This window comes from Manduca sexta, chromosome 26 (genome assembly GCF_014839805.1).
Source record: "Manduca sexta isolate Smith_Timp_Sample1 chromosome 26, JHU_Msex_v1.0, whole genome shotgun sequence".
NCBI classification, from domain to species: domain Eukaryota; kingdom Metazoa; phylum Arthropoda; class Insecta; order Lepidoptera; family Sphingidae; genus Manduca; species Manduca sexta.
The window spans coordinates 8,022,856-8,047,741 of NC_051140.1; the positions used below are offsets into that span (position 1 = coordinate 8,022,856).

General features: G+C 34.8%; 1 protein-coding gene across 2 annotated transcripts in view; it reads left to right on the plus strand.

The window, feature by feature from the left end:
- The first annotated feature begins 426 nt into the window (after positions 1-426).
- The window catches only part of LOC115451410 (glutamate receptor-interacting protein 2), a 67,833-nt gene continuing 43,373 nt past the window's right edge, over positions 427-24,886 (plus strand). For both annotated transcript variants that reach the window (XM_037443500.1, XM_037443501.1), the window contains exon 1: positions 427-693. In XM_037443500.1, the coding sequence (XP_037299397.1) occupies positions 561-693 (133 nt within the window). In that variant the 5' untranslated portion in view covers positions 427-560. The remainder of the gene's footprint in view (positions 694-24,886) is intronic.

Genomic DNA, 24,886 nt, shown 5'->3' on the forward strand with positions numbered 1-24,886 from the left:
TGATCTGAAATTGATCAAATATATATTTTAATAAAAACACATAATGGTAACAAAAAGAAAGTGTGCAATCACTAGATCTCCACGTTTTTAAATTTCAACTAAATTATTTTTTATTTCAATTTAGCTTATTAATTACTTATAAATAAACTCGTACAAATTCAACTATTTTCTTCGTAGTGGTCTCTACCACAGCGCACCGATCTAAAATTACTTTATACTTGGTTCAAACAAACTCCTCTAACGGCACGTGCCTGATTAATTTCACTTATTAGTAAGCCGCAAACGCACTTGGAATGATCCATTAAAGCGAGATAAAACATGGCAACCCTATTTATACGTTTATCTCGGGCAACATTTGTATCGTGTTTTAATAAAAAATATATATAAATAAGAAACGGACGCACAGAACAGAAGCACGTTCTATATTTGTAACTACACTCCGTTCACAACAACTCATAATATTTAGAAATCGAGGCGCGCGCGCACGCGCTGCACGGCCGTGTGTTTCGATCGATAGAACCGATCAATAAAATGGGATATAGGACGTGAGTGTGTGTGAAATGTTTTCAAATTTCAAACTGCCGGTGTTGAAGCCTAAAGGGGCGAAGGATGAGCCGTTATACTGCTACAGGAGCGTAAAGACCAAACCGCCCAAAACTCCGACTCTCAACCGGGTGAAGCGACATCAAAGACGTAAGTTTTATATTTGTGTATGCGAAAATAAACACAGCTTAACGAAGTGTTCTTGCTTATTGCAAACGGAATTAAATGTTTCGACTATTAGGGTATCGGGAAGCTTTGGAAGCGGACTAGGGAGTACGTCCCTACTCGAACCGCATCCTAATTTGCACGTGTATGCAAGAGAGACGTTCGCCTGAATAATCAAGTAAATATGTCAACAAGAAACGGTTTTTAAGCTTTGATTAAACTTAGTTTTATCGGTCACGTCGCGTCTCGTAAAGTTTAGAAGTCGTGATATAATAGTTTGAGTATGTTACAATTAACACAAGAATGAAATGTTTACAAGAACTCCGCATTTTATAGATATATAGGTACGTCGTTCATTCAAAGATTCATTACCTAAGAAATATAAAGTTATTCATGCTCGTTTATGTTTAATGATCTGTGAAATTTGTGATAGAACTTACTTTTTTAAGACAGATGCGCGGGTTCAAGATGATAGTATATTTTTTGTAGGTGTTGGTGGAGTATCGATTATTTCTTCTGCATACTTAAGTTAAAAGCCCACTTTATTACTTATATTGCCAATCAACCATTTTTTAACATGTAAAAACAGCTAAAATTTAATTAAAAGGGTAACAATACTGAATGTTTGATCATAAAATGCACATTTATGACCAACAAATAAAAAAACCTTAGGTTTCTGTCACAATATTCACAAAATATTAAACCAGGTTGAATAAAACATGAATTTGTCAATACCTTAAAAATAAGTTTTTTAATTAAAACCACACAAGCAAGTTACAGTTGATATATTAAGTTGTAAGTCTGAAGTTGTGTCGACCATACAATTGAAGACAAACCAATGTCATCCGAGTGCACCTGCTTGATATTAAAGGTACAAGCCTTTAGTAGAGCCGAAAATTCTCAGACTGTATAACAGCTGTCAGTCAGTCATTCTACAATATCTGAATCATTTATCGCATATTTTGATTGATGTACAAAACACACAAGATCAGGAAACAACATCTTTAATGAATCACAACCCGGAAGTTTGAAACTCTGCCGCCCACAGCGTGACGAGGCGTAATGATATTAAAATCACGTGCCAAGTTCCAAAATTCGACATCTGCCGCAGATAGCTTGCCGTTATCTTTTATTATTCAAACAATATTTTTGAAACTCTCCCTTTTTGTAATAAAATCTCATTATGCACTTATTTTTTATTTATTTGACACTGCCTTCAGTTTCGTTTTAAGTTGCTGGGGTGTTGGGATTTTATTGTTAATTAGTCTTAAAATATTAAGGTAGTATAAAATGTTAAAAATAATGCGCTCGTAAACATACAGACGATATTTCTAAATGATAATTAGAGAGAATCTGTGTCTCTAAATCTGGGCTACATTAATTAATATTAAATTATTATGTTATATTCAAAGTATTAACTGTTTATGATAACTTAACATCGCTCGAGTAGGGACATCGATTATTAAAATTTTTGACGGTTTATCTTAGAATTAATTATTGAATCATTGGGTATTCGTTTTTTATAAAAGATATTGTGTTTTAAACATTAAAGATAAAAAATTAGACTTAATTTGTTTGAGTAATTTCATTTTATAAATAACTAAACCCTATATTATGACTCAAAAATCAACCTTTAATTTATATTGTAATATGTATTTGCAATTTGTCTAAATAAGTTTGCTATATGCCATTTCAATGTCTTTACTAACGCATACAATAAGCGATAAAGGGCGCGGCAAAAACTATTACACGAATGTTTGTACACGCCATCTAGTGTCCAACAAAGCTAACTGCACCCCACAGACAATTCCCGAGAAAGTTCATAAATAACAGCCAAAAAGTTAAACACTCAGTTACAGCAGTCGTCTTTGAACCATTTTCTGGTTAGCAGTTAAATTTAGCCATGATTTATAAACATTTACCGTTTATTAGGGCACCGCGCACTTTTAAACTTCCAATAGTTTTTAGTTTATCTCGTGGTGTATGAAAAGATAGTATAAGATATTTTTAGTTTTAATTTTATGACGCAGAGAACCCGGTATAAATATTATTCTTACCAAATATAAATCTTGATTAGAAGTATTATAATTAGCCACTATCTGTTTACAGAAAACGTAATTGCAAGCACTGTAGTATTTGTAGTGAATCAATTCGATGATTAGGCGAATAAATGCCAAATCCTGCACAATTATTTTAAAGGAAATCAACCATTATAACAAGAGATGAGAATCCAATGATATAACAAAAATAGAACGTATCTATAAATTGTTATTTAGTCAGTAGCAGTATTTTTTTTTAGGATAAAAAAATGTTCCTGATCATTTCTTATGTTTACGCAAATCGTAGACATTGAGATAAAATTATTTTCTGGATTTTATAGTAGTTTTTTTATGTTATTTTCTCCCGACGTTTGTAAGACTTTGCAGCTTTCGTGGTCACAGGGCAGAATGACGAAAATAATAAAATAAAAAACCACGATAAAATCTGGAAAATACTTTTATGTCAATTTCAAAAACGATTCTTCTAAATAAAACAAAACAAACATAAATTGTAATTATTTTTACGGGGAATAAGAAGCTTTCCCATCGCCAGTGACGCCCGTAATCGGCATTGATGAAAAATCGGTCATTTGAATGTCAACTAATAGTCGGCTAATTAGCCAAGTCTGTATCTGATCCATCCTTAATTCTGGATAAAGTATGTACTGTTTATGTGTTGTGACAGTAACTATCTAGTTATTAACCTGTTCATCTCGTCTTTCTGCGTAAAATGAAACAAAAAGATATATTTTCATCGATTATAATATGAAATATATTATTTATTAACATTCAAAATATTAGTAGTATATTGACATGTTAAGGTCCCTCATCGAGCATACGGCCTTGAGCATTCATTCCATACGTTTACGACGGATAGTCACGAATGGGATATACAAAAATATACAAATATTTCTTAAAAACCAAAATTTTTAGTTTCTTTGAAAATTTTAAACAACTAAAATATTCTTTATTAGAAGAAGAGACGGGATCAACAACTTTAGTGATATTTTCATTGTGAAATTAATGAAACAAGATCCACATTATAAACAATTTTAACCGCAATGTTACGGATTGATAGTATTTTTTTCATTCTGATATTTATTAATTACTGAAGCAAATCATTTGGGGATATACAAAAATTCAATTCAAACCTAATTTTATTAACATTTGTTTAATCCACGAGAGATTTTGTTGAATTACAGAAAATGTAGACTCTATTTTACCAGAAAATAAATCTTAGCTCTCCAAGCCACGGTTCAAACAGTAAAACACGACGTAAAATAACAATAGAAAAATTTCAAAGCGAAACCTTGCAAGGCACGTGCATTACGTCGCCCAAACTTTCCTCCCATTGAGAGGGCCACGATATATTTAGGACGTTGCGTAAAATAGCTTGCCCCTAATTACGCTCCCATTGGGCCCGGAGTAAACGGCAGGAAGCCCCGAATGGCTGGACGCTTTTCTTAGCAGACTTTTGTTATTGACTGTTTTGCGCCGTCATACGGTCTTGTCTTCAAGTAGTTAAGTGACAAGTCAGGCTTAGGGTACAGACTTCTACGTTTATTTAGGTTTAGTAAGGGCTCGAGGAAGGCTGATTTTTGGCGAAATTTCATGTCAATAAAAGACCGTGTTCTTTTGTAAACGCTTTTAAGTAAATAATCGTAAAAGTTCTCCATGTTCTAACAATAAGGTGGTTTAAATTAGGGCAATGAAAACTGTTTTTCATATAGTCTCATGTAAATACTTGGAATAAACTAAAATGTATTATTAATGTTATATCATCGATTTACAAATTTGATAAATATTTCAAACAAAACTTAATAGAATCAGTTAAACTATTATAAGAACGGCATACTAGACATACATTTAAACAGCGTTCCTTAACAGAAGCATCAACCCGTGAAAGACCACGGCCGGGTCCAAAATTCCAGTTTCAGTCCGTTCCGGTGACCCGGCACTAACTTCCGATTCGCCCGCGTGCTCTGAAACCCGAATCATCTTTTAGGTCTGTTCAGACTGTCGAGTCTAATCGACGACTTAATAATCATAAAGAATACAATTATGACCTGTGATAATAGTGGAAGTGAAAATATCAGTGTAAGTATATGCAATACGATTAATAAAACAGATGACTGGAATTACCAATCTGATTAATATTATAAACTTTTTGCTTAACTGTGTCATTCCACATAATATATTAACATTAAACCCTTTTGAGTTCACATATTGTCATTCTTACTCTGCGAAGGACAATATTTATTACGTGAGTATGTGTCACGATAGTCATAGTGTTTACCGAAATATTTAACTTCGTTGAATTTTGTATTACTATTATGACATTTAAGATATCTTTCATTAGTATTATGAGTAGTTTTTTAATGCAACATCTGAACGGACCTTAAAATTGTAACCAATTCCGCGCGAGACGGCCGTTTCTTCGGATCGTCACCTCTCAGTGACAACAGATGGCCATTTTCCGGGGGCTGCTGTTTGCGCGTGTTTTTAATTCACATTTTCACGGTTGGCCGAGTGATATGGAAAGTGGATTCTTTGCCAGCCGGTAGGTGAGACCATTAACTATGCTTCGGATCTTTCCGTTCCGCTGAGTATTCTACGGTTATTTTAGCTGGTACTTGGTATTTATTATAGGTACTGGTGGTTCCTGGGTGTACGAGAACTTTTAGCTATCCTTTAAAGTTACGTATATAGTATATAAAAGCAAATTTTGCAGAAGAACAGATTCACACCCCTTAAACATTTTCTATTTTTTACATTTGTCGCCGCAGCACCTCGTTATTCGTTGAATTGGTGAATTTCCGGAGCGATATTGGCGCCATCTCATCAATCATCATCAATCATTAAGTCGAGGAAGTATTAGAAAAGGAGGAAGGTTGACTGCTGTCAATATAAGGACCGGTCGAACGACGAGAGCTCAGTCTTGTATGAGTCTTGTAGAAGACTTCAACAGTCTTGTTTCGACGCTCGAACCGAGCACATTATGTATTCCGCTAGTGTTACTATGCAGTAAATTGTTAGTGAAGTAAAGAAATGTTTCAATAATAATTGAATAACTGACTGAACAAATAAATATAGACAGATGATACTTTACCGGTCATGTAAAAAAATAATCAAGTAAATAGTTTCACTTCGACACATTGCTGTTTATATTTCGATGATTTAATACCTGTAATGTTTCATACACACAATACTTAGAACACAGTAAAAATTATTTAATATGATAATATATTATTTATTTATTTTTACATTTTATATACAGAGAAGTATATGAGCGGACATAATGCCAAAGGCATTTTCTACCAGTCGACCTTAAGATGGTGCAAAGATAAACAAGGATACATTTGCGAATGGTGAAGAAAATTTTATTATACAAAGTATATAAGTCTCAAACCTCAAACGTAATGATGCTCATGTCGCACACAGAATACGTCACATAATTTAATTACACTGAGTAGTTTCCAACTAAGGACGCAATAATTCATCTTAGCCGAGCTTGTAAAAAATGACCCGAGGACATTCAGACCGGGGTTGCATCCCCCATTACCATAATCCCAATTACTTAACATTGCGAATGCTCTCAGTAATTCATACGGTCGTTGACTTTTAACAAGAACTAGATCTTTCCGAGAATTAAAGTTGGTGCTTTTGACCCATCTTGTGTTTTATGTAGGACGGCTGTTGCGTCAGGGTTGATTATCAAAGTTCGGGTATATAACATTTGATATGTTAAGCACGAGATTAAACGTTTGTCTTTATACTTATATATAATAAAGTTTTTACCTTTAGATGTAGGAGATAATCACTAAATATTATTGATTCGTTTATCAATTAACTAACGAGAAATGGAACTAGCTCCGTACATATCTGTGTGTTATTTATCCTCGGAATAGACTTTTACGCGGAAAGAACTGAGGGTATAAGGTAGACTGAAGTTATTAAATAGCATTATATACCAAATCGACCTCTATACCTAATCTTCTATAGTATTTGTCCGATTTGATGCCAGTCTCCGAGCTTCTAATCTTTCATTTACTCTCATATCTTCCACTATGAACTCGGGTCAAGAGCATTTTAAGTAGATTTTAAGATCGTACTAATACATATAGTGGTGGTCGGTGTAGCTATTATTGCTGCATCGAATATTACTACAATTGGTATTCGCTTAATAATATTAATTTTTTATACATTTATTAAGAAGTATACAAAGAAAATCCATTTTCACGCCATATTTTTAAACTCTGCACATTCTTGTGTAAACTCAACCGCTTTTAAGGTATATTTTTAGAAAGATTTATAGCCTAGTACGACAAATGGAGACGGTACAGTGACCTTTTAAACCATTTGGTACTATCCTTGATTGTGTGTTCGTAAAGAATTCTGTGCTGTTCTTATTACATAACATGCCGTGTTTAAAAAATCTATTTTTGAAGAGTTTATTTTACAAGGGGACGTTAAGGTGTTCAGTACACCTGATGATAAGTTAGGTGGGGTCCAATAGAATGTTGACTGACGAGAGATGATTACTCCTCGACAGTCGGCACTATTATGCCGGCCTGTTGGAAAAGGGTATACACAGGCTGATCCCGGAACGCAACACACTTACGTGAGCCACTATGACAGGTTCTACTACCTTGTGTATGATAGTCGCTATTCGGGCGGATATATAATATATCCTACTAACAGCGAGGTGTGTGTATTCTTGAGGCGATCATTTGAATTATTCCTTTGAGAATAACCTAAAAGTTGTATATAATAATGTATTTATATCATTTTGTAAATACTCATTAATTAAATCGTAAATAACAAATTAAAATGAGCTAGACTTTGAATAATAACCATTAACATATTTTATATCGTAATAATCATATTATATTCAAATTATAACAGCGGCAATAACTATTGCATGGCTTTCAATGCACTCAGTAGATATTTCAAATTTAATTTCCTAAGTTACTTTAATAACGTTTATCACATAATTATCTTTTATAATGGTAATTTGACTAATGCAAAGCCCGCATAGAGCAAAATCTAAATAATAGATACTACGTACTCTACACAATATTACTATACTAAATAGCAATAGAAAAGAAAATATATAAAGTCTTCGAAACGTCGGGAGAAAACTAAAATTTTTAAAACCGCGATAAAAGCCGAAAAATAGTTTAATTTTAATGTCTAACATTCGCGTAAACACAATAAATCATTATAAAAAAATATCAATATTTTATTTATAAACTCACACAAATTGTTACCTACCCTGAAAATCTAACTCCGAACTCCTGCGTATACCAACCATATATGTACCTCATCACATAGATGAGTTTAAGTGTGGAAGAAGATACGAAGTTTGAATAAAATAAAATGACCATGAACTTTGTTAAACATTATTAATTTTATTAAAATCCAACTAAAAACTTTACATTTATAAAATAATATCCATTTCACATTACAACAAAATATTTTCAAATAGCTGTTGAATTGCTGAAATATCTACAAATGCCAAGTGTCCGAGACCCGATTTAGTTTGTATAGTATTTGAAGAATGTGTACACCCTCTTGACCGAAGCGATAGGAACGCAGTCCTACCCAATTCACAATCCGTCCAGTTCTGAACTCAGCTATCCTAATCGTAATCGTAAATCGTAATTCAAATCAAATAAATATAGTACTAACAATGGTAAACAGAATCTAAAACATTTTAAACAAACTAACTTGTTTTGATACTGATAAAATATACCTTAAAACCCAACGTGACTAGCTCGGTGGCGTGTATCGCGTACGCTTTACGACTACCGTATTCTCGTAACGAGCCTCAGGTCCTGTAGACAAGATGTCTTACTATTATCGTTAACGCTATAGTTATGTATGAGAATGACATCTCCTAGCAACAGCCTTATCGATATATCCCGGTTGGCAACGGCTTGGCTGTGCCTCTGGCATTGCTTTAGTCCATAGGCGTCAAATGCTGCTTAACATCAGGCGGACCGCTCGCTCGTTTGTCTACTAAGGCAAAAAAATGTGGTTCTCTCATAATTTTTCTATTTTTTATTAGCGTTAGCGATTGTTTTTTTTATGTTATAGGGGGCAAACGAGCAAACGGTAAGTGATCACCGTCGCCCACGAACATCTGCAATACCAGGGGGTATAGAGATGCGTTGCCGGCCTTTTAGAGCTCTGTCAAGGTAGCAGTAGTAACTTAGCAGAATTAAACCAAATACATTTTAGAATTTGTTGCTAATTAGTTACCACTATTTCGATTTTGTTGCTCCAGCCGTTTAGAAAAAAAACCGGTCACTACTATCATGATATCAAGCTAGCATGGACCATAACGAAACTTAAACTTATTTGATCAAACGTAATGCAGGAATTTGTTGCTAATTTGTTGCTAATTAGTTACCACTATTTCGATTTTTTTGCTCCAGTCGTTTAGAAAAAAAACCGGTCACTGCTATCATGATATCAAGCTAGCATGGACCCTAACGAAACTTAAACTTATTTGATCAAACGTAATGCAGGAATTTGTTGCTAATTTGTTGCTAATTAGTTACCACTATTTCGATTTTTTGCTCCAGTCGTTTAGAAAAAAAAACCGGTCACTGCTATCATGATATCAAGCTAGCATGGACCCTAACGAAACTTAAACTTATTTGATCAAACGTAATGCAGGAATTTGTTGCTAATTTGTTGCTAATTAGTTACCACTATTTCGATTTTTTTGCTCCAGTCGTTTAGAAAAAAAACCGGTCACTGCTATCATGATATCAAGCTAGCATGGACCCTAACGAAACTTAAACTTATTTGATCAAACGTAATGCAGGAATTTGTTGCTAATTTGTTGCTAATTAGTTACCACTATTTCGATTTTTTTGCTCCAGCCGTTTAGAAAAAAAAACCGGTCACTGCTATCATGATATCAAGCTAGCATGGACCCTAACGAAACTTAAACTTATTTGATCAAACGTAATGCAGGAATTTGTTGCTAATTTGTTGCTAATTAGTTACCACTATTTCGATTTTTTTGCTCCAGTCGTTTAGAAAAAAAAACCGGTCACTGCTATCATGATATCAAGCTAGCATGGACCCGAACGAAACTTAAACTTATTTGATCAAACGTAATGCAGGAATTTGTTGCTAATTTGTTGCTAATTAGTTACCACTATTTCGATTTTTTGCTCCAGCCGTTTAGAAAAAAAAACCGGTCACTGCTATCATGATATCAAGCTAGCATGGACCCTAACGAAACTTAAACTTATTTGATCAAACGTAATGCAGGAATTTGTTGCTAATTTGTTGCTAATTAGTTACCACTATTTCGATTTTTTGCTCCAGCCGTTTAGAAAAAAAAACCGGTCACTGCTATCATGATATCAAGCTAGCATGGACCCTAACGAAACTTAAACTTATTTGATCAAACGTAATGCAGGAATTTGTTGCTAATTTGTTGCTAATTAGTTACCACTATTTAGATTTTTCTGCTCCAGCCGTTTAGAAAAAAAACCGGTCACTGCTATCATGATATCAAGCTAGCATGGACCCTAACGAAACTTAAACTTATTTGATCAAACGTAATGCAGGCATTTGTTGCTAATTTGTTGCTAATTAGTTACCACTATTTCGATTTTTTTGCTCCAGCCGTTTAGAAAAAAAACCGGTCACTGCTATCATGATATCAAGCTAGCATGGATACTGGTGAAACTTTTACTTATGTGATCACGCGTGATGTAGGAATTTGTTGCTAATTAGTTACCACAATAAGGATTTTGTTGCTCGAGCTGTTTAGAAAATAAAAATAATTAAAAAAATTAAACTGCCTTCAAAACCACTCAAAACCAAAAAATATTTCACATAACAGGTATATACTGGATACGAATTTTGGAGTCGGCGCCTAATTAAAATTGCTAGTTAAACTAGATAGACCTAGACTATAAAAATATACTGTCTCGATGGCATAGTTGTGTTTCGCTTACAATACGACTATCGAGCTGTCCGTTATGAAAGTAGTAGTTTCCCGGGACCCTATGTTCTTCCCGGGGTCTCAAACTGTCTCCATACCAAATTTCATCTTAATACGTTGGGTAGTTTTTGAGTTCAACACATTCAGGCAGACAGATGCAGCGGGGGACTTTTGTTTTATAATATATTTTTTAGAACTTTTTAAGAGGAACAATCCCCACAATAAATCATTGTTGCATAACTTTAACCGTTTACGCAGCGCACGCAACGGAAGCTCTCAAAACTAATAAATTGTCCTCGTTTTTGCAAATGTTTCATTACTGCTCCGCTCCTATTGGTCATAGCGTGATGATATATAACTAAGAGCACTCCACGAACAAAGGGCTATCCAACGCAAAAAGAATTTTTCAGTTTGGACCGGTAGTTTCTGAGATCAGCCATTACTGCTCCGCATCTATTGGGTATAGCGTGATGATATATAGCCTATAGCACTCCACGAACAAAGGACTATCCAACGCAAAAAGATTTTTTCAGTTTGGATCGGTAGTTCCTGAGATCAGCCATTACTGCTCCGCTCCTATTGGGTATAGCGTGATGATATATAGCCTATAACACTTCACGAATAAAGGGCTATCCAACGCAAAAAGAATTTTTCAGTTTGGATCGGTAGTTCCTGAGATCAGCCATTACTGCTCCGCTCCTATTGGGTATAGCGTGATGATATATAGCCTATAACACTTCACGAATAAAGGGCTATCCAACGCAAAAAGAATTTTTCAGTTTGGACCGGTAGTTCCTGAGATTAGCGCGTTCAAACAAACAAACAAACAAACTCTTCAGCTTTATATAATAGTATAGATATATATGTATGTAAGAAGTAGATTTAAGCAAACCTAAAGCAAAAACACAACTGATATATTTCGATCACAGTACAGCTATCGCGCTGTGGTGTTACACCTCTGCCTACCTCTAAAAAGCGGAAAAGGTGTGATGCTATATATAAATGAATGTATGTAAGAAGTAGAGTCAACTAAACCCAACACAAAAACACAACTTATAAGTTTCACACGCAGTACGACTATCGCGCTGAAATGTTACGCATCTGCCTACCACTGAAAAAGGGAATAAGGTGTTATGCTGTATGTATAAGTATGTAAGAAGTACATACTCAATGCAAAAACATAACTAAAAACGTCACAAGAAAGCAAACTTCGCGATTTCGTTTTCTTGGACGACATAATTAGTGTAGTTTTTTTAGTTTTAAAACCAAACTACTGAAGCGATTTTGAAAAAACTTTTATGAAACCAATCTGGAGGTATATTCTTTCGAATAAGAAAAGATTTTTCCAAATCGGTCCATAAATGAGCGAGTTCTGAGGTAACAAACATTAAGAAAAAAAAAACATTGACGTCGAATTGATAACCTCCTCCTTTAAATGAAGTCGGTTAAAAATGATCTCGCCTTAACAATATTTTATATGAAAATATTTTTGGTAGGATTTCACTTTTATATGTATGTAAGTTGCTCGTTATGTTTTTTGAAACCTAAAATAGAAAGAAGAAAGAAAGAAAGAAAAGAAACTTACGTATTTTTTTTATTTTTAATAAACTGTATGTGTACTTGTATAATTTTCAGTTCTATAGCATGAAATTAAGTTTGTGTGGGAAAACCCATACATACTTCCATCCCCTAATTTCGTAAATCGGGGTGTTTTTAGATATCAATGAAATCTAAAGAGCAGCTCTATAAGAGCTTTACCCATATCTTATTGACATCATATCCCGAGAATTTTGTTTATATAGTACCTATATTCCAAACCCAATTTATGAGGGTTCAAAAAAAAGACGTTCAAGAAAATTTTAGTAGGATCCCTGCGGTCCGCATGGCTCGTCTTAGCGAGACACTACCTTGCCCCCAAATAATGTTATAATTCGTAATTTTCAATTTAAACCACTGGAATAATAATGTGCGAGGAGGAGGAAAAAAACTTACTTCTTAAGGTATATAAAATCATAAATAACAATAGGCACATATAAAACAAAAATAAAATACTATATTTATCACGTAAACGAACAATGTTGCACTTATTACACGTTAAAATAATGATTGAGAATATTTATTATTATTCCTAAATAATAATTTAAATGACTTATATAATTATGGACATTTTAAATTAGGGATAAAATTTATAGTAAAAACAAGGTACAAACCGAAGTAACCAGCTCGAGCTGGCAAGTAGGGGGGAATAAAAGGATAACGCGTCGCGATCCTCACCGGTGAGGACATAAGCCCTAACCTAGCTAACCTACCAGCCTTTCACTACCTAAGTGATGATTACCCGAATAAGAAAGGCGGGAAGAAACTCCGGGCATGTTTTTTGTCATCAGTTGTTGATTACATCTTTTGTATTTTATTTCCAAGTATTTCTAGTACATAGTCACAATAGTTATATAAGCTCATGCACGCACATCACCGTTAAAATGGGATAAGATGAAATCCAATCCATTAAACCTGGACCGGCATAAAATAAATTTCAAGATAGAAAATAAAAGAGAACACGCAAATTCATAATTTAATAACGGCGTACAGAGTGCATTCGCCGACATTTACAAGCATAATTTTCAGTCAAGAGAAATACTTAACTTACTTATTTACAGTATATACTTATTTGTGTATTTCTTTTCTTTTTATACATAAGTTACAGAAGATTATATTAGACGTAAGATAGATATTATATTTTATATTAATTTTGATGTTATAGTGACAAGCTACCAGAATATGATAATAATAATAAACAGATTCAGACACTACGTGCATTCTTCCACCTCAAAAAGCACAGCATTCAAATCTCCATCAAGCAACAGTCCGAGCAGATAACAAACACACACCACTCATTCTGACCAATCCATCTATACAATTAAATCACACATCTCACACACAGAAACTGGATGCCTGGGCTCAAAAGTCTCTCCACGGACGGCATCTTCTCGACTTAACTAACCCCAACGTTGACAAAGTAGCGTCAAACGAGTGGTTAAAAAGAGGAGAGCTATTTCCTGAAACGGAGGGGTTTATGATCGCCATCCAGGACCAGACCATAGATACAAAAAATTACCGAAAATATATAATTCGTGACCCTGCTGCACAAAACGATGCATGCCGACACTGTCATAGTAGTTCTGAGACAATACAGCATATTACTGGAGCTTGTAAATCTATTACACAGTCGGAGTATAAACACAGGCATGACCAGGTAGCATCAATTATCCATCAGTATTTAGTTACAAATACAAATTAATTAAAGAAAAAACTGCATATTACAAATACTCCCCTCAAACCATACTAGATTCAGATGATTACAGAATGTACTGGGACAGGACTATTATGACAGACAAAACAGTTCACTTTAACAGACCGGACATCACTTTTCATGATAAAAAGAACAGTTCAGTATACCTTATAGACATCGCCATACCAAACACCCATAATTTGCAAACTACATACACAGAAAAACTAGCCAAGTACACTGACTTGGCTATCGAACTTAAAACGCAGTGGCGAGTGGACACCGTCCGTACAATACCCATTATTATTTCATCTACAGGAGTTGTCCCCAAATCCATACACACTAGTCTCAAGACGTTACAAATTCATCCACTTACATACATCCTCATTCAGAAAGCTGTCATACTTAATACTTGCAGGCTCGTCCGGAAATTTTTATCAATAAACTCATAATAACATTAGTACTCTCATCCACCCGTCATTTCCGTTTTGGTCAAAAGCCCGCGGAATGATGTAATTTCGCCATTAAATGGTAGAAACTAGTTAAAATTTAAAATAATAATAATAATAATAATATCAGCCCCGTATTATATACTTGCCCACTGCTGAGCACGGGCCTCCTCTACTACTGAGAGGGATTAGGCCTTAGTCCACCACGCTGGCCTAGTGCGGATTGGTAGACTTCACACTCCTTCGAAATTCCTATAGAGAACTTCTCAGATGTGCAGGTTTCCTCACGATGTTTTCCTTCACCGTTAAAGCGAACGATAAATTCACAAAGAATACACACATGATTTTTTAGAAAAGTCAGAGGTGTGTGCCCTTGGAATTTGAACCTGCGGACATTCGTCTCGGCAGACCGTTCCAGAATATGATATTAACTTAAAAATAAGGAACAAAATGTCAATATTAAAGTAGCAAAACATATTTTCTCGGCTTAACGTGAGCTTAGGCTTAGCAAATCAGCGCTTAATATAATTAATATATGTATGTACCTAAAATTAAGGGATTCGAGCTATTCTGACATACCCGTGTGAAGTTGGCAAGTGAGTTTTAAATATAATTTTTTTAATATTGCCATAGGATTGTACTACATTAGTAACAGATTGTACCGTATTTTATTTTGTTTGTACCTCATGGGGCCAAGAGATATGGTGTACTAAAACTTTGGTCAATCAACGCCTTGAGTGTACTAACATAAACTCGGGACATTTCCAAAAAAAACATCATTTTAATGATTTTATAGCTGAAATTGATGGGAGAATATGGCCAGAGATACAATCCCTCTCGAACATAGTACAATTCGAAATGAGGGAGTACAAACGACGGAAATGTACGAAATTCCTAGAAAATTATTATTTTTCAATAAAGTACGGCCATTTCCAAATGAATTATCATTGTGATGATTTTATAGCTGAATATGATGGAAGAATACGTCTCTCAGAGGTATAATCCCTTTTAACATAGAACAATCCGAAATGAGGGAGAACAAACGACGGAAAGAAATGCACGAAATTCGTAGAAAATTATTATTTTTTTCCAAGTACGGCCATTTTAGAAAAATCATCATTGTGATAATTTTATAACTGAATATGATGGACGAATACATTCCTCGGAGGTACAATCGTTCTCTAGCATAGAATAATCCGAAACGACGGAATACAAACGATGGAAATCCACGAAATTCTTAGAATATTATTATTTTTCAAAAAGGTACAGCCATTTTCAAATGAATAATCATTGTGATGATTTTATAGCTGAATGTGATATCGGAATACGTCCCTCAGAGGCACAATCCCTCTCTAACAGAATACAATCCGAAATGAGGCAGTACAAACGACGGAAATCACGAAATTCGTAGAAAATTCACAATGATTATTCATTTGAAAATGGCTGTACCTTATTGAAAAATAATAATTTTCTAAGAATTTCGTGGATTTTCATCATTTGTACTTACTCCCTCGTTTCGGAGTGTATTATGTTAGAGAGGGATTGTACCACTGAGGAACTTATTCCCCCATCATATTCAGCTATAAAATCATTAAAATGATGGTTGGTTTGAAAATGTCGCGAGTTTATGTTACTACACTTAAGGCGTTGATTGACAAAACTTTCAGTAACACCATATCTCTTGTCCCTATAAGGTACAAACCAAATAAAAAAACGGAACAATCCGGTACTAACGTAGTAAAATCCTATGGCAATATAAAAAAAAATGATATTTTAAACTCACTTGCCAACTTCACACAGGTCACCCGTCAGCGGCCAAAAGTAGGTACTTGCGAGGGGCACGCGTCGCTCAATGAAATTACCTAGACCTATAACATTTAGATCGTTCATTGTCATTAAATTTGTTTGCGTCGTGAAGTACGTACTAACGAATAATTTGCTGGATTCATGTTTGGACGTTTAGTAAATAAGATTCTGTTTCGTCACAAATGAAAAGTTTTATTGCTTAGTGCACCCAAGTTTTATATACTCTTTGATCACATTTTGTAAATGTTTTGGAAAATTGTAATATTACTTCACACTCAGCAACTAGCTAACAAAATATACTTTTTTAAACTCCTACAACTGATAAGCATAGTAAATACTGTTTTAATGTAAAATAAAAAAAAAAATTAAAAGAAAGTTTACTTTAGTAAAAATAATAAAATACCCTTTGGGCCCATGGCCTGGCGCAGCGAGGCCATTGCACGCAAAAACAGCTGATCGGAGGCGCATGGGTAAATTTTATCTTTTCCACATACATTTCTGTAATTGTGAAAATAGTTTACTTTAGAAAATTTTCGGCATAAACGGCCGTATCTTTTGATTGGGTTGGTTCAGAAGTTTGATTTTTCACAGCTCTAAGGGACAGTAGACCCGAGTATTTGATACAATTTTCAGCTTAATACCTCTACGCGTTCCTGAGAGAAAAGGTCTTGACAGACGGACGGACGCAAGAATCGGCGGACAACAAAGTGATCTTATAAGGGTTCCGTTTTTTCTAAAATGATTAATAATTCATATGATTTTAACATAATGTTTTGATGGACATTATTTATCACAATCAATAAAGAATAAAGTCCCAAGATTGTTTTCAAAATTTTGTCAACGTTAAAATTAAAATTAGAAATTTAATTTTAATTAAAGTATGCTATAACGTTTCGTTTGGTTTAATTCTGCTAAGTTATTACTGCTATCTTGACAGAGCTATCTCTTTTTTTGGTTTCGCGGAGAAAGTGATTATGACTACCGACCAGTCTTCGTGGGGGACGACTGGGCGGTTATGTTGGGGTCACCGTGCCTTACGACTCGACGTTGAGCAGCCCCGATTTGGTGATGACCTTCAGGCCCGCCAGGCCGAGTCGCTAACCTATATACGCACGGAAAACCAACTAAAACTCTGCGGTGGCCCCTTTCGGCGCATTAGAGGCGGCTACGGGCTTCCTCTGACGAAAGTGTCTAAGTCGTTGTTCGCAGCTGCCCCTGCGCGATGCCGCCTGGTACGGCCCGTCTCTTATGGGGGGGCAGAAATCCCCGGACAAGCGAAGGGCGCTCTCAGCGTCAACGGCAGCATAAAGCCTACCTCCCAAGCTACCGTCCATCCCGGGGGTCACCGGACGGTCATCTTGCCGCCCGCCGACGACCCCCCGATGGCCCCTATCAGTCGCCTTTTAAGACAGGCAGGGGATACCGTGGTAAAATTCTCCAAACGCCCCCAATTCACAGGGCGGATCGACGATCTCTGCACGAGGTTCTAGGCCTGTATCGCAGAGACCAGTGAATAATTACTGGAAGGTGTTTCTGTGGCGACAGGTTCAGTTGTCATCACGATCATCGCTGTGATGCGGGTGCGTGTCGACTGTCTCGCGTTCCGTAGTAAATTTGCGTGATAGACTGACGAATTATAATAATTCTTCTGATGATAAAAATAATTTTAACAATCAAATAGGCTATATATCATCACGCTATACCCAATAGGAGCGGAGCAGTAATGGCTGATCTCAGGAACTACCGATCCGAACTGAAAAATTCTTTTTGCGTTGGATAGTCCTTTGTTCGTGGAGTGTTATAGGCTATATATCATCACGCTATACCCAATAGGTGCGGAGCAGTAATGGCTGATCTCAGAAACTACCGGTCCAAACTGAAAAATTCTTTTTGCGTTGGATAGTCCTTGTTCGTGGAGTGCTATAAGCTATATATCATCACGCTATACCTAATAGGAGCGGAGCAGTAAGGGCTAATCTCAGGAACTACCGGTCCAAACTGAAAAAATATTTTTGCGTTGGATAGCCCTTTGTCTGTGGAGTGCTATAGGCTATATATCATCACGCTATACCTAATAGGAGCGGGGCAGTAATGGCTAATCTCAGGAACTACCGGTCCAAACTGAAAAATTATTTTTGCGTTGGATAGCCCTTTGTTCGTGGAGTGCTCTTAGTTATATATCATCACGCTATGACCAATAGGAGCGGAGCAGTAATGAAACATTTTGCAAAAACGAGGACAATTTATTAGTTTTGAGAGCTTCCGTTGCGTGCGCTGCGTAAACGGTTAAAGTTATGCAACAATGATTTATTGTGGGGATTGTTCCTCTTAAAAAGTTCTAAAAAATATATTATAAAACAAAAGTCCCCCGCTGCATCTGTCTGCCTGAATGTGTTGAACTCAAAAACTACCCAACGTATTAAGATGAAATTTGGTATGGAGACAGTTTGAGACCCCGGGAAGAACATAGGGTCCCGGGAAACTACTACTTTCATAACGGACAGCTCGATAGTCGTATTGTAAGCGAAACACAACTATGCCATCGAGACAGTATATTTTTATAGTCTAGGTCTATCTAGTTTAACTAGCAATTTTAATTAGGCGCTGACTCCAAAATTCGTATCCAGTATATACCTGTTATGTGAAATATTTTTTTGGTTTTGAGTGGTTTTTGAAGGCAGTTTAATTTTTTTAATTATTTTTATTTTCTAAACAGCTCGAGCAACAAAATCCTTATTGTGGTAACTAATTAGCAACAAATTCCTACATCACGCGTGATCACATAAGTAAAAGTTTCACCAGTATCCATGCTACCTTGATATCAAGATGGCAGTGATAGCATTTTTTTCTAAACGGCTGGAGCAAAAAAATCGAAATAGTGGTAACTAATTAGCAACAAATTAGCAACAAATTCCTGCATTACGTTTGATCAAATAAGTTTAAGTTTCGTTAGGGTCCATGCTAGCTTGATATCATGATAGCAGTGACCGGTTTTTTTTTCTAAACGGCTGGAGCAAAAAAAAACTAAATAGTGGTAACTAATTAGCAACAAATTAGCAACAAATTCCTGCATTACGTTTGATCAAATAAGTTTAAGTTTCGTTAGGGTCCATGCTAGCTTGATATCATGATAGCAGTGACCGGTTTTTTTTTCTAAACGGCTGGAGCAAAAAAAATCGAAATAGTGGTAACTAATTAGCAACAAATTAGCAACAAATTCCTGCATTACGTTTGATCAAATAAGTTTAAGTTTCGTTATGGTCCATGCTAGCTTGATATCATGATAGCAGTGACCGGTTTTTTTTCTAAACGGCTGGAGCAACAAAATCGAAATAGTGGTAACTAATTAGCAACAAATTAGCAACAAATTCTAAAATGTATTTGGTTTAATTCTGCTAAGTTACTACTGCTACCTTGACAGAGCTGCCTTTTAGGTAGGAATACGCTCTTTTTTTTAAGGTCGTATTTATCCGGAAATGCTGCTAGGGGCAATTGGTTCCATATTTTTGTAATGCGATTGTAAAGAAACATCTTCGCTACGGCTCCAAGTCGGACAATATGTTTTTTTATTTACTTAGTATCAGCCTGGTATCTATATTTGCGACTAATGAATATCTATAGGCCCCTATTACATGGGACTCGAGTCCTAGTTCGCGAAATGTCTGTGCCTACCCCTGAAATAGAAAAGGCGTGATGTTTATATGTGTTTGTTTAGAACCAACGTGTTCCTTTCAAGTGGCATAAAACAACTAGTAATCAATCACACGAACCGTAAACTTCAGTTGCAACGGTACCGTTCAGTATTGTAAACTTCGCAAGAAACTAAATTGGTTGACCAAAGAACATTTTACACTGACGCCTCTGAAGCCCATTATTTGGAGCATGGGTATTAGATGCTTCATTATCTAGAAGATTTTGTTGTCATAACTTAAGGCTTCGAGGATAGGCTTTGTTATGAAGATTGTACTTCGTTGAACTAGATAGAAATTTGGTTATGTAAAATAAGTAATTGTTCGAGTCACGTGTTATAGCTACGTCTAGACAGTAATTAACTAATTCAATAGATTGCTGGAGGTTGTTCGTCTTTCGGAATAGAAAAAAATATTTTTTGGATTATAATAATGATTGTAGTAAGTTCATACTTACCTATAACTTCACCATGGAATCATTTCCATGGTGAAGTTATATTGACTGGGTTCCTGAAACCTAATTATAATTGTTTTACACAAGTAGATGTGTGTTGATTGTAATATTACCATCATCTGCCAAATATTTCCATATCGACCTGTTAGAAGCCCCTAAATTATTGTAATAACTAATATGTAATCAAATTGTACAGTAAACACCTAATTATTTGTTCTTTGTATTACCGTTGAAAAGCCCTCGTTGTTTCTTAACAAATCAAAATACAACCAGAAAATGGTTGAGAATCAGATTTTGAAGTAATATATTTAAAAAGTAAATAATTGCAATGTTAAGGTCAGAGGATCGGAATTGTTGGACCAATGCCATATTCAATCAATGTAGTTAATTGTTACTTAATGCTGATTGATATCGGCTTCGTAATGTAGGCCATATCAGTAATATTTATTTTTATCTTTTTTCTTTTATTCTGCCTCATTGCAAGTAATAACATTAAAAGAAAACTAAATAAAAGCTTATCAACTTGTATAATCAACACCAAAAGTCCGTAAATATTTTGAAGATAAATTTTATGCTAGCTAAGTTACTACTGCTTTTACGTTAAATACCTACATGAAAATATTAAAACAAGCTGATTTTATAAAACAATTATAAAATTACTAGCTTTTTCTCGTGGCTCCTCCCTCGACATTATACATTTCCTTCTGATTTAAAAAATAGTCTATGTCCTTCTCAAGGTCCCAAACTATCTCATTCCAAATTCCATCGAAATCACTGCATTGGTTCAGCCGTGACAATGTATCAAACAGACTGACAGAGATTTTTTCGTATTTATAATATGTATGGATTGATAAGTATTATAACTGTCAAGAACTATCGTAAAGTGTTAAAGCATAATATATTTTAGAATTTACAGAATATTATATGCAGCATAAAGATATAAGCTTATCTTTACACTCGAATCGCAGCCAGCGCGGAGGCAACTGTAAATGCATTATTCATTTGATTATAGGAACAGCCGTAAAGGAATTCAATTTTGAATTTTGCGAAATTAAATTTCTCGTTTTATCTGCAACGCAGATGTAAAACAGGTTATCTGTGTTTCTCGACATATTACATAATTTTATTATCATAAAGTTACGCGTCAGTAAGGTATAGAGTTAGTTATACATGACTAGTGATTTGAGCATTTTTTCAATATAAAACCTATGAAATAAATTTCATTCTTACCCATTCATAGATGACATAATTTCGGTGCCAGTGTAAATAGTAAGAAATAGCTCATCATTGTAATATTCTCATCAATAATAATAAGTTGAAAGATACCATGCAGTACTTTCTAATTTAATTGTTGTTCCTATTAGTACTGTTTTAAGCAATATGCACCTTTCAAGCAAGCGGATAGCTGATCTCGTCCGATTTTTTTTTTCTGATCAAAATCACAAAGTTTTCAATTCCCCTTGTTTATTTTAAACTAAATTCATTTCGAGTTTATAATCAAACACAAGTCCAGCAGTTTCCATTGCTTTCAGTGTTTACTTACGCTTCGCTCTGTCAAATAAATTTCCCAAATACTCGCACATTCAAAACATTAGCTTTAGTGAGAGCTCTAATTAATGATCTATCTGAGTGAAAAGTATAAATATTTTTGTTATGTACTGTAAATATATTTTTCGAATAGACAGCATGGTTTAATTACACCGTTATTGGATAAGTGTGAAATAAAGAATTTTTTTAGGCATCGCTATTTTTATTATTTGGATTAACCATTTACTTCTAAGCTGTATAACAAAGCACAGACAAACGTATAAAGAAAATTGACACGGATTTAATTTAAAAAATGTATGATTAAAGTACAAAATCCTTTGCAGAATATGATTTCGAAACACTTACTAAAGTATATCCGTCGCCTTCCAATCGCAGCAGATTTGCTTTGCGAGCCATTTTTAATATTATTACTTTACTATTTTGATGTCACTTCTAAATACTCGAGTGACCTCTTTAAATTACGTATAAAGGTTACAAAATGAACAAAGGCGTTAACGAACTTTGTCTCCAAAACCTGTACCAGATTTCGTGCAGCGAATAACTCTAAAATTCAATCACAATCAGCCTGGCCCGTCACAGGGTAATTGACAAGTGGGGCCGCGGCATGTCACCTGTCACAGTCTACGTTGGATTTTAGCACAATTAATCGTCGCGACTGTACCACGTGCACTCGATTCGTCCATTGACTTTTACAAAACGACTTGACACCACTTGAATAATCAAGTTATTTCCAATCGTTTCTGTGATTAGGTTTTTGAGATTTGTCGAGCGTGACAGGGGCTAATTTTTAACAGACTTAAAATATAAAAGTTATTTTTATATTAATTCTTTATAATTGTATTTTGGAATGTTTGTTTTTTTTTCGAGATCTCCTCAGTCTAGTGGTTGAATTAGTCTATTAACTTGGAGGTATTGAGTTGAATAACAGTTGTTTGAGTCTAACATGGTGCTTTGTCCTGAATTGATTTCCGTAAAACGTATTGATATCAAGTAGGTTACCGATCGTAAAACAAATTCAATTTTTTTTAAATACGTGTAGAAACTTATATTACACCAACACTAAACCCCACAATTGAGTGGTGCAAAGGCAAAATGATAATAAGTTTTGATCCGCTTATCACACCTCAATCAGTTTTCCCAAAATATTAAGGCAGAAAACTATTCTCGGACTAAAATCCTTTGTGGTTCTCAAAGAAGAATAGCTCCCATGGGTACCGAAAATAAGCCTTCCATTGGCATTGTATGTTTAGAGTTTCACTTAATAATTTTATCCTTACAAAAATACCACTAATCCAATTATTCTCAGCGTGAACTACCAAAACACTTTACTCCTTACGAGCAATGAAACACAAGAACAACTATTAAAACTTAAGCTATAATTATGATTTATAATTGTGAATCTTCATCAAACACTTGGTAAATTAGTATAATATTTGATATTATACGTTCCGTAATTAAGAACTAGTTTCGTAATTGTAATGATAATTATCATTATAATTAGTATCTTGAGAGTTACTTGCTGTTATTTATTGCTACTATAAGTTCAAGGGTGTTCTTTGACCCTTTAGTCTTCGTTATTAAGGAAATTTTTGAAGGAATTTTTGCACATATAAGAATTTCAGCGAAATATATATTGAAGGATGGTTTCTCGAATGGCAGATTCTAAGGCGTCATGCAGACGAATGACGATGTCAACTCGTTGCCGATAAAATGACAGTCGCTTTACCTACTTTTCTCACACTAGCCCAAATCATCTTAATAGAACGTCTACGTTGCCATCTTTATTTGTCACGTTTCATACTCAGCACTTACTTCATACTAATGTAACAATAATGTCTGATCTAGACGCCTGATCCCGGACAATTCTGATTGAGATCACCCATTTTTCATCCTATTGTTGTTACGAGAGTGATAAGTGGCGAACCTCACAACGCGTCGTGTACAGGCTTAACCTTGTTAGATATATTGAATTAGATTTTGTATTCTGCCAAAAAGTCCTAATAAAAGTATATTGTAGAGAATATAAACTGGACTTTATGAGACCTTACTAAGATACATTTTAGGATGAACGCTATGCCATGCGAGGCAATGAAAATGTTTTTTATTACTAAATGTAAACATAAAATAATAAAATCTAACACTGCGCATACCTAAAAAGATATGGAATGACGTTAATATTATTACGTAGATGAAAGCTTACTCTTCAATTCATTATTTTCAACCTTTTGCAGAATTTTTGCCGATATATTATCATCTATAATGTATTCGTTTTTGTCAAGACGGCTTTCCCAAGTTCATTCAACGCAGACAAGTCAAGCGTTGAATAAATTAAATAAAACATAATTGAGTTTCGTCGTTGACTGTGCCGCGGCCGCGTGCCGCTCGAAATGCTGTTATAGTCTAAACCTCTCTTTATTTCACACTGTACTAATATTTTGTTTAATTTTGACTACCAAATATTTTTTTAGAAGTAATGTGAATTTCTATAGCTTTGTATGTGTTTTATATGGAAAATAGTTTGTTAAATTAGATGAACGGAACAGATTTACTGGCTATAGTCTCGACATCACCGTACTATATTTAGATACAAATATAAATGTCGTTTCTTATTTTCCAGATCATTTCTTTTCGTAGTCGGGTTTTTCTTGTCTTGCTCCATTCTTTCCAGCAACTTTTCATTTTAAATTAAAATTAATAGGATGCACATTTCAATGACAAAGTACGACGTTGTTTTTTTAAGTTGTAACTGGACAATGCTCTGCAAATAAAAAAATTTGGCGTGAGATTTCTTTTCTCCTTAAAAATACTTGCATTGCACTACCCCTCTGACGCCATGATAGCTATCAGCAACTAATCGATAGAATTAAATAAAATTATTGGTTGTAGGTATCTTATATGTGAGAATCCGCCTGGATTAGCACTCGTGTAAGCAGCA